The sequence below is a fragment of the Calliphora vicina genome, chromosome 5 (genome assembly GCF_958450345.1).
Source record: "Calliphora vicina chromosome 5, idCalVici1.1, whole genome shotgun sequence".
NCBI classification, from domain to species: domain Eukaryota; kingdom Metazoa; phylum Arthropoda; class Insecta; order Diptera; family Calliphoridae; genus Calliphora; species Calliphora vicina.
The window spans coordinates 56,452,369-56,464,953 of NC_088784.1; the positions used below are offsets into that span (position 1 = coordinate 56,452,369).

General features: G+C 26.8%; 1 protein-coding gene across 2 annotated transcripts in view; it reads left to right on the plus strand.

The window, feature by feature from the left end:
- Window positions 1-256: 256 nt before the first annotated feature.
- spin (Protein spinster) overlaps window positions 257-12,585 on the plus strand; it is a 30,317-nt gene continuing 17,988 nt past the window's right edge. For both annotated transcript variants that reach the window (XM_065510530.1, XM_065510529.1), the window contains exon 1: window positions 257-1,306. In XM_065510530.1, coding sequence (XP_065366602.1) covers window positions 928-1,306 — 379 coding nt within the window. In that variant the 5' untranslated portion in view covers window positions 257-927. The remainder of the gene's footprint in view (window positions 1,307-12,585) is intronic.

A 12,585-nucleotide genomic window follows, 5' to 3' on the forward strand; every position in this document is an offset into this window, starting at 1 on the left:
TAAGATTTCTTTTCTTGATTTTTAATGCAAAAATTCTCATATAGTTTGATTTATTATTACCACATGTGGACAGACAGAAATCGTCGCAAATTAATATTATATATCGAATGTATTAAATTCTTTGTAATTTTGATGATTCCATTGTGACTCTCTCGTCTCTGGCAACACTGATTACTACACTCAAATACAACTCTATAAATGTCAACCAAAGTAAAATCATATTTGAAAATTTAACGTCAGTTGATATTTGTCACTTGTCGTGTTCGGTTTAGGAATTTTGGAGTAATCGGATGAAAAACGCGTTTAAATTATTGCAACATTTAAAAAAAAAACTTATATAAATTTTGGTTCCCTATATATTGAATTCGTCATTTATATATTAAACTCAATGCAGTCAATTACAAGTGGCAAAAATACATATTAGTAACAATACAGTATTAGAATTTGTTAATACAGAGAAATTCTAATTGGAAAAATTCCCAAGTGATAAAGAAAGAAAGCGGCAAAAAATTTTTTTTTTTGAAAATTTGCCAACACACATAATTTAAGTTATGCGAATTCTATAGAAATTGTTGAATAGAAAGAAAAAAATACATGTTGTGTTAAACAAGAGAAAACGAATAAGTAAATTAAAAAAAAGCAGCTAAAAATAAAAAGCAAACAATAAAGGATTTTTCTTTCCATGCACGTCACTAGTTGCGTTGTATGTTTTGTGATACATATTCGTGTGCAAATTTTTTAAATAATAGTTTTTGTAGTCGTTGTAAACTGCTACATATAGAAAGAAAATAGAGAAGAATAATAAAAAGAACCGAAGATAAATAAATTATTTTATTTTTTGCAAAGTCTATATATAAATAACGGATTTTTGCAAGAATTGTTATTCCTAAAAGTTTTGTTACAAATCAAAGAAAAGTTACAACGTGAATGTCTTCCGCAAGTAATCAAAGACAAAAAGCTTCCTCACAGTATCCCACGTATCAGCCGATACCACAAACTGTTGGCAGTAGCATGGATAATCCAGCCATGACACGCAGCACTAGCAGTGCGGGTGAAGTTAGTACGGACGAATCTTTAGATCGTATCGCTGCCGGCATTCTACCCTCCACTTATTCATCACAACAACTTATGCCTCCATGGGACAGTGACAGTGCGGAAGATGCTGACAGATTGCGTGGTGGGACAACACCATCAACGAATTGTGCGCCAGTATCGGTCCGCAGTATCACACGCAGTCAATGGTTCACAGTCGGAGTATTATGTTTTGTTAATTTAATTAACTACATGGATCGCTTCACAATAGCTGGTAAGTTTGAATAGAAAATATTTGCATGTAGATATATATTTCTTTATTCGATTGTAGATTGATTAAGCAGCAGAATAATTGCAAATATGTTATTTTTTAACACAGACTTGTTTATTGAACATTGCCTTATTAACGCGATTGCGGAACAAATCTAAATAATGATTGACCATTAATTGATAGTGATAGATAGTTATTGAAAAAAATGTACGTACAGAACTACTGGTCAAACCACTTAGAATTCACAAAGACTTTTAAATAGTTGCAATACTTAAATAATGTTTCGATAAGGCTTGTTCGGTATTGAAAATGGTCAATATCGGTTCATGATTTCACCTAGTCCCCATACAAATGCCACCTCCCGAATAGGTACTGTTTGAGCAGTCATAAATATGTTGATTATGTGCCAATCCCGAATCCTAAGTACATACTCTGAAATTATACTCTAAATTATGGCGAAAATCAGACAACATTTGTCACAAATCCCCATACAAGGTCCCCTTCGTGAATGGTATACAGGTAGCCGTCCAAAACCTTCGTCTCGTACAGCTCACTTGGGTCCAATAATCGTTCCCTTCTAGACACTTTTCATGTCTTTTATATTTTTGTTCATAGGTATCTATAACATTTTAGAACTAATATTTTCATTCACAAATACAACTCGTGTTTTTATTCATTCATTGTATGCAGAGAACATTTATATATATCTTTTTGTGTTTTAAAAGAAAAAATAAACTAAAATGGGTCAATGTTGGCAAAAAAATAACAGAAAATCAGCAATAATTTGTGAAATATGAATGGTTTTTTTTATAAATAATAGCCTTATTCAAGGTTAAATATGTTTATACCTAAGTAAAATAAATTGTTTTGATATATGTAAGAAATTGGTATAGATCATATAAATACGTAAAGTAAAACTACTTATCTATTATGGGTATATTTATCCTTACCATAAGTTTACCATAAATTTGTTATTCCGTTTGTAATTTCCATACATATTATTCATTTGCGAACCATAAAGTTAACCTCCATATTCATAAACAAATTTTAAATGTATCAAAGCAAAATGTCCATACAAAATTTGATTTATAAAACTTTTTATTATACTTTTAATTTCAATTTCGTTTAGCTCCGTATAGGTAGTTAATATTGTTTTTTTTTTAATAAAAATGTGAAATAATTATTTTCAATTCTGTAATTTGTTTAGCGAAGATTCCAAAAATAAATAGTATATACAAAAGTGTCAGTGAGAGTCCAGTTTTTCTTACACAATATATTTAATTTCTTCATAAATGATAATTACATACTTGATAATTACATAGAATTCTTATAAATATATGAAAACAAATATTAACCTTTTTTATATTCAGTCATCAAGTACTCGCAATTAAAATCGTATGATGTTTGTTTATTTGTTGGTTGTTTTTGCATACACATACTTACAATCATCTACATACAAACCTATATACATACATATGTACCTATTATAGTAAATAAACAAATTTATATATAATTATACTAGATATTCGATTTTATACTTAATCACTGAAACTCAATTAAAGTTTCATTTTATGATTTTCGTATTTGAAATGTGAAATGTGAAAAGAAAATGATTCACCCACCAGTAATCAATAAAAACAGCTGAGTAGGTGGTTATTGAAATGACACTACAATTTCAATATAAATTAAATAAAGTTAATAAATATTAATATGTATATACCAGGTACAGATATGTATGTATATATGTATCTGTTCATAAATAAAAAGGTTCTGTTGAATATCTAGGTAGGTCATTTGTATTTTAAATTTTCGATGTACTCACAATCACTCTTGGTTACAATGTTAATACAATATTAGATAAACAAATTTACGATATAAAAATCATGCAAAGATAAACCGGGAATAATTAACATTCCACTTAATTGGACCTTGATAGATATTGAAAAAACATTTTATATTAAATCCTATACATTTGAAGCTTTGGTTATTTTTGCATCCTTTAAGAATAATAACTTAGCTTAAAGTTAGCATTAACTTATAAACATTTAACCAATGATTGTTAAGGGTACAAACGGCTGAAATATAAGCAAAAAAAGACGACTACCTCGATTTTAACATACATATATCTGAATTTCAATATGGATGTCTAACGATAGAAATTGCGAAAACATTTACAACGATGTATATAATGCCATAAAATGGGTCATATATAACTCTTTTATGTGTTTTTTCGACGATTTTTATGAAATCGGTATTTTCAATTAACAGTTGTATTAATTTACACAATTGTCGTATTTTTGTATTTATAGTTTTAAATAATATTTGAGAAGTGTCGTATTTTCTGCCTAAGTAAATATTATTATAATTATTCGTTATATTAGTAAAATTTCAACATCTTCCGTATATTGAATACTGTAATAATATGGTCAAAATTATATAAATTTGTTATTTATTTTTTACTTTAAATACTGACAAAGTATTCTCCCTCAATATGTTATTGTAAATGTTTACAAACATCGTTGTAAACAAAAATATTGACAAATTAAAAAGAAATTACATTATCTATGATTTTATAGCTGTAATAGGCGTGGCAGTATTATAATTATTCAATGATTTCATTTAATTAAGACGAATATTACGAATTGAACTTTGTGCTATATGTTGTCAATAAGATATAAAGCAATTTGAAAAAATAATGGTTTTTATGAATACATTTTTTTGGCAACAATACCAAATAATCTATTCTATTTAGAGAAGAGATTTATAATTAATTTTAAAAGAATTTTCTTACATATGCAGTTATACCTAAACAAATTTTCAAAGTAAAACATATGATAAATAGCAAATTTAAATTTTCATAAATTTTATAATAAATAAAGCAAAACTCATATGACATGCTTTCACGAGATAATTTAACACCTCTCGTATCGTTATCTTAATAAACTATTATCAGTTACAAAATACTACGTAAGTAGTAAATGGACTTGTATATTTTTTTAATTTAGCTTATTCATAATTACATTTTATTTTTTTTTTAAATACAATTATTAATGTTTCACTTCAAACTGTTTGTGTTAATTTTTTGTATAAATATGCATTTATCTTTCATTCAAGAAATGACTAAGAAGTCGTTTAAATTATTCATTTATCTTTTATGTACATATTTTGTTTAAAATCTTTATATTCAAATCATCATTTATTAACGGAAGTTAAAAAACTACGGAAATGATTCGAAAATTAAAAACTAAACAGATATATGCACACATACACAAAACAGATGCATAATATTGAAGCTAAAAGTACTTGACACAGTCAGGGCAACTCGTCTAAACAACTTTTAACAAAATGTTTAATTAGAAAACTAACATAGAATAATTTTGTTTTATAAAATATAATGTAATGCAATGCGGGTTACGACCTATTAATAATTTAATTACTTAAATGGTAACACGCGTAAACATTTAAATTTTCATTTAGAGGGTGTTTAAGTTTGTTAAATATCCATTAAATAATATTATCATTTGGTTTCAAGTAGTCATTTATAGTTTTGGAAATATAATTGTAATTTTAATTAATACTCTACATGAGACACCTAGCATTAATGTATTAGTAGTATAACTAATCCCCCATATTATAAATTAGTTAACTTATCTCACAATTTGTCATGCGGGAATTTTCGTTTTATTAACTTTTATAATTGCAGCACAATATTTATTTTAAATCTTGTAAATATAATAACAAAAATTTATTGTATAATATTTTATAAAAATAGTGTAAAACCAAGTAATAACGTCTATTACGATTATCTATAACGACAATTTAGCCATAAAACAAAAAGATTTACCTTTTTGGGATTTTGTATTTTTATAAATTGAATTGGTATTAAGCAATTGATTAGATATATTCGTAAACTTGAATTTATTACACCATAAAATAATTTAAAATTTGCCAGCAAATCTTCATAACTCAAAAATTAATGTTTTTATTAAAATGAATGACAATATTTTAAATTCGAGGTCACAAAATAATATTTTTATATTAAATATCCGTTCCGAAACTACTCTAATCCCACTCAAAGGATGTTCAACTCAGCGACAGCTATAGCAATCGGAAATATTTCCCAAGGAAATAACAAATATTATCAGTTCAATACTGTGACTACATGGCAAATTTGCAACTCAATATATTGTAAAGATGTTGCTCAATATCGAAACGACGATGTGCTGAATATATATTTTTTTGTGTGGTTAGCTCCAGTGAAAAATAACTTATTGTTGTACGATAATGTGAAAAACGGAAAACAACTGATATTTTGCACAAAAATACGAAATGGTCCATGAATAAGAAGTACACACGAACTTACATATTGTATATTTTGTGTGTATATTGGTTAAAAACCTCCCCTTTGATGAAATGTTTAAAAATAATTAAGATAAACAAAATATTTGCAAAAGAAATGTAGCAAATATTTATGCCAAAATTGTGCAGTAGAAATTCACGAGATTTATTTTTAGTTTAAATGATAAATACAAACAAACAACAAGACTCATAATATAAACAAAAACATCACGCCACTTTTATCAGCATTTTATTTATATTGAAACAAAATTTTACTACATTGAAAACAGACAGTAAATTTTTACATCATTTTGTGACTCATAATCTGAACACATTTTTTATGCATAAAATCGTATAAAAAACAATAAATATTTTCTAAACCAAATACAAATGTTTATGAATTTGAAAGATAAATTATCATGTTTAAAATCTTTATCATCAACAAAAAAACCCGCATGCTTACGTACATTTGTACGTGCTATATAATCAAATATGACGTAGCGCTATTTGACTTCTTTTGTATCTGATGTATTAAGATTTAGTTTAACAACAACAATTAGTATTACAGTGATAAGAAAACATAATTCAAATCCTAGAATATACATAAATAAATATATTCAAAGCTAGACTGATGGAATCATATTCATTCATTTTTAACTCTAATACAAAAAATAGTTTGTTTATCAACAACAATTTAATAAATAAACACGAAAACATACAAATGTGTGAAATCTTGTCACGAGATTTGGTGGCCGGAGAGTGTTGTTGTCAAGCCTATGCTAAAATCAAATCAAACCAATTCTTGTTTATGGTTTTAGCAGATGATTGTACGCTATGGTGTGATTACCTGCCCACCCATTTATTCGTCATAGAAAATTCTTTTCATATGATTGTATTGATCGATTACAAACTAATTGATATTTAATGGAATTTTAAGTTCGAAAATACCAATTAGTTTTTGTTGTACACATATTTATCTTAACGATTAAAATGTAATACAGAAATTAAATTTATGCATTTTGAAATTGATAAAATGTTTGCAAAAACTACAGCCATTTAAAGAAAAGAAAGAAAAATAAAACATTTCTGCGATAAGCGCAACGAACTGATGAAATTTCAAGGTCTGATTTGTGGGATTTTTAAAAGACACATTAACATGTGATTATTAGCACACGATGGTTATATTATACATAAATGTATTGTACCTATATATGTTTATGATGCAAAACAAAACAAAAAATATTAAATAATCTTTAAAAATTATAAAATTTGCCAAATACAATTTTTAATTTGTTGAAATAATTAAAATATTATCAGCGGTTTTCATTGTTTGTGTTTTGTTGTAATGTTTTTAATAGAGTTTCGATTAGTATTCGCTACTCGGTCAACATTTAGCCGAATACCGAAACTAATAGTTTTATGAAAAAATGTAGATTATGGAATTTTGAAATCCGAATTTGGTAGCGTAAAAAGTCTAGGAAAACTAATAGATATTTAAAGTGTCCCAATAAAATATTGTATGTCAAAGATGAAGGCAATCTAAATATGTCCATCTAAATCTAAGATAATTACATTCGAGAATTTTCGATTTGTTTCGGATTAGAGCAGTCCGCTGCAAGTTAACTGAAAGCTGAGCTGAAACAATATAAATATTCATAATTTATTATAATATTTGTAATAAAACCAAAAAATGCTCTGTTTAATTTCATATTAGGGTCAACTAATGCTGATTTTTTGAACAAATAATTTGTTCGTTTCGTTTTCGGATTCAAAATAACGAGTTTGCTTGTAATCTAGTTTTTAATAGTAACGACAAATATAAGGAAACCAACCCCCTTTTTAATAGAACTGCAAAATATTCTTCAAGATGAAGTAATATTTCATTTATTCATTAATTGATTTTGATTTTTTTGCTGCAAAATTTTTAAAAAAACGTAGCACCATATCCTAAAGAAAAGTAATATGTATTACAAAATTTCACAATTTTAAATCAATTAAAAATTACGATGAGCCCTTCTCTAGTATCTTTTCCATTCAATTTTATAAACAAATCTTGGCATTTTTGTTTAAATTTAATGTATATCAGACACTTAGTAGTACATCTAGTCTCCATGCAACTGTATAGTGTTAAGTTTTGCAATCTCTTTTATACCAAATTGGAGAAAAAGATTTCAGTTGTCCATTCACCGATTCAAAATTGTGTGCAGTTTGCTTTTTAACTTTTTAATGCAATAAAAATATTTTGTAATTTTTTTTTTTAGACCATCTGTGTTTATTATTTTGTTGTAGTACTACTTATGCATAGAGTAAAACAAACCAACTAACAAACAAATAAAAATTCATACTTTCTCTTTAAAATACTTGTACATTCACTGAAAATACATAGTAGTAAATGGTTAGTAGCAACTCTGGTTAATAAAAAAATTTATTTGTTTATTACTACTTAAAAGTAACATTGTTTACATATATTTTTATATAGTTTCTATTAAATAAATAGAATTGAAATTTATTTGTGTCAGTCAATGTTAGCAAATGTTGTACTTCTTCCCATTAATTAAAATTATTGTTTGGTCATCGCTTAGTAATTTTTTGTTTTATTGAATTCTTGAATTGTTTAATTGACAAACAAAATCAGTTCATTAGAAACATCACAGTTCTTTTGAAATGAATGAATGAAGACATTAATTTCGTATAGCGCTTCATTTCTATTTTTATATCGCATGATACTGGTTTATTTAATTAAAATTTGAATTTATTCAATTTCAGTTGTACGAGTCATTTTACTTCCTTAAACAAAAACAACACCAAATTGTATGTAGCTAGTATTTCTATTTATAACACTTTTTCTTTCTATGCCAATGACCGCATTTATATCGATTTTAAGACTTTGCCACATAAAATTACAACTATATGCAACACAATGTTATTTTAAACATTCGTGTATTGCAATTTTTTCAAACAAATTTAAAGTTGACTTTTTTCTCACATCTATTTAAATAAATCAGGCAATTTGCATTTATTTAAACAATTTGACCACGACAATTATAAAACTGCGTTCACCTTTAAACGTGTGTGTGTGTGTACAGTGAACTACTTTAGATATGAATGTACCATTAAACAAATATTTTATATAAATTTCTTTAAGTTCAAGAGAAAAACTAAAATTTAGCACATTAAAATAAAATGTAGATTATTATTTATTATTATTATAGCTATAACAATAGCTCAATTTCGTTTTTCTTAAGTCCCCGATTCAGATAAATATAAAAAAATAAATATATTTTGATTACTACCGTGTAAACATGAAATGTATTTTTCAAAATGATTTTTTGACAAGCCGGATGAATTTATTTTGAATATATTTTAAATTTGAAAAGTATTAATACACAGCATTGTCGTCTGTAAATACCTTAAGAGGTATATTTGTTTGCAATTATTTATCTTTTTCAAATTGTTTATCAATTTGAATACCAAAAACTTGATTTTGGTTTTATTTATAAAACGTTATCAAATTTAAATCAGAGAATTATAATATTTAAATCTTTTAGGAATTAACAAAATCTGAAGATGCTTAAAATAACGATCAGAAAAATAAATTTTAAACTAAAACCATTTCGAACAGCCTGATATTTTTTACAATTATTTTTCACCAAAACAGAAATAAATTTTTCTTCTAAAGATTACTAAAGATTTGTTTTGAATCATCCAAAGTAAAATAAGTTTTTGAAATAAATAAAAGAATTAAAATATATTTTATTTAGTGGTTACATATTTTTCCTCAAATATTTGTCATGTGTGACCCAATCTTAAGATTAGCACTCCTACAAATGAATTTGGTTTTTAGTCACGAAAGTTCCCACGAGAATTGGAAAGATTTTTCCCCAGGAAATAACTTTCGGAAACTGTGGAACTGATACAACTACAACAGAGCTAAAAACTGTTGTAAAAATTTTGTTATTTACATGTTTAAATACTTAAATTAAATGTATTATTTGTTCTACTAAAACAAATCATCCGAGTACATGCCTATGTATGTATTTCAAAATACATATTCAAATCACAATAAAAGTTTTCAACAACTTTGAAATTAACCCAACAATCTGCAACCTTCAAAATATCTACAAAATTTGACATATGCAAGGAAAAATATAAACACAAAACAAATGTGGAAAACAAAAAAAAAAAACAATGAAGACAGTACAAAAAATTAGCACTATTTTTGGCAAAAAGAAAATAAAATGCAAAAGTAACAAAATAAACATATAAAATGATTTCAAAGTACATATGTATGTACTTAAATGAAAGAGAAATAAAATATAGTAATAGTGAATGAAATCGGCCGAAAACTTGCATTTGTAAACAATTAAAATTAATTAATAAATCAATTTAAAATTATATCAGACTATAAAATACTCTACAACAATTATATTGGAATTAGGGTCAAATAATATCCATATGATTTTTAAGAAAATAACATTATGGCTGCCAAATTGATATATTAGCCTAAAAAATATTTTGAGGTCAGGGTGAGTGTCATAGTTTAATCGAATTATCTTGAAAATTAGAACTTTTTAGATTGACACGAAGCATCTAATTAAGGCGATTGGCCCACATGTATAATCGTAGGGTATACAAATAAATGTTATTAGACGTACACCGACATACTTTCTGTCTGATATTGCAATAACAAATACCACATACATACAGCCTTAACCAAAAAAAGTTAACAAAAATATTTTTGTTGGTTTATAACACGATGATCTACACGAATTGGTATAAACACGTCAAAATAAAATATTTAATGCAATCAAACTACATTTACGAATTTCAAACAAGTATGTACGTGGAGAGCAATTTAGACACACGCAAACACTCTCACGGTGACTATGAAGAAGACGCAGTATGGCGTGTTGAATGTATTTTTGGCTGTATGTTGATTCATTAAACTGTTTTTTTTTATTTTTTATTATTATTTTCTGTTCACAGTCATTGTTTAGTACAACATTTCTGGGTCTGTTGTACTGAGTTTCTTTTGGTTTTTAATGAAAAATTTATCGTATGATTTTTTTTTCAACCAATCAGCGCTCGATGCCGTTTGCAAAAATGACGTAACGCCAACACGACGGCATACAATATTTGTACGTAGCCAGAGCCATAGAGAGTATACACCAAGAGTTGAAACTCGAAAGATATTGAACCAAAACAATGTGCGTTGTGTTGTTGGTTTTAAGCTTTTTTCATACTAACACATTCTTCGACTTGGGTTTTTGTCAACTGAATTTCATATCTAGTTTATAATCTAGGGCCAGAGTCGCTACATGCTCGTAAATGTCAATAGAAAGCCGAAATGGTAGAGAGAAATAACAAATCTACTCGTATGAGTCGGTTGAATATAATTTTGTTTTCAGTTTACCCCGTATTTTAATAAGGTACAAAACATTGAAATTGTAAAATGCGATAAAAAATAAACGGTGTTCATACCAGGGCTGCCAGATAAATTATTTATATGAAAAAGGTTTATTTTAAGTTTTAAATATTTATTTCAATGAGTAATATTCTTTAGAATAAATAATCCCTTTCCAAGGATTATCTACTACATACACTGAAATTTACTCAACGTATTATTTTGAATTTTTATTTTTTAAATTTTTATATTTTTCAGTACAATTTGTTTCTAAATTTAAAAATTTCAACTCCATAATTCTTTGGTTCCGGGCAATTATTTTAGGATATCCAGAAAGAAATAATTTATAATGAAAAATTAATATGTAAAGGTTAAATAAAACTGTTTAAAATTCAAATTGAAATACATTGTTAAATCTATTAACAATTGAAGAAATATAGGTACAACTTGTATTTCATAAAATCGTCCTTGACTTTGTTTTCTAAATATTTTTTTAGCTATTTTTTAATAAATGCCTTTAGTTAGTATTGAATAAATGAAAATTATGCCAAAATATATAGCGTAAACATATCTAGTAACTGTCTTTATAGAAAACTATTTTTTTAAAAACTCAGTTTGGTATTTTTGAGTTTAAAAAATCGGCAAAATGCTGATAAATTGGCAAATCTGGTAGACCTGGTTCATATATATGTACATAAGGTTGGACCCATAAAAAATGTAGTGAATTTTCCAAACTAAAAAAAAAAGTTTAATTCATAATTCTGAGTTCAGTATTTGGTGAACTGGATCAATGATAAAAAGTTTAGTTTTTGAATGATTTTATGAATTTTTCATATTTTACTGACGCCAGGACAAACATTTTGAGAAATGGTCTCCTCAAATAAACTAAACTTTCATTTTAGTTGGGAACATCGAATCCTTAATTTTCCCTTGTACAAATGGGCCACCTTAATGTACATATTGTATTTTGTTTAGTTTCTCCATTTGAACATTCAATGAAAGCGAAGAAGTATTAAACAAAACAGAAACAGCCAGAGAACGAGCACGAGTAACTTAACGAATACGTCGTATAACGTGAATGACATTGGGTGAAGGCTTGGCGTTATTCACAATATCAGACAGTTCTTGCCCCTCACCCAAACTCAGTTCCACTATTTTTATTTATTCTTTGGCAGAAGCAACACAAACATCTACATACATACATATGTATTTACTAAGTAGATATTGCCAACGTTGCAAAAATACATGTTTATTCACAAAATAAACAAACTGAGCGTCCGAGAGCAAACGATATTAATCTCCATTTAGAGGTAAATAAAGAGAACCACTATCCACTAGCCTAGAAGTGCGGATGTACTTACTAATTAATATTCTGACAACTGAATTTACTCTCTCGTTTCGTGAGATTTTCAAGGAGAACAAACAGCGGAAATTTTTGTTGTTGTTTTCTGTGCCGGCATTAGCGCGCAGAGAAGAGGTTGCAAAATTATTACCAATATAAGCCAATATGTTATTAACATAATAATTAAGTTGACTAGTC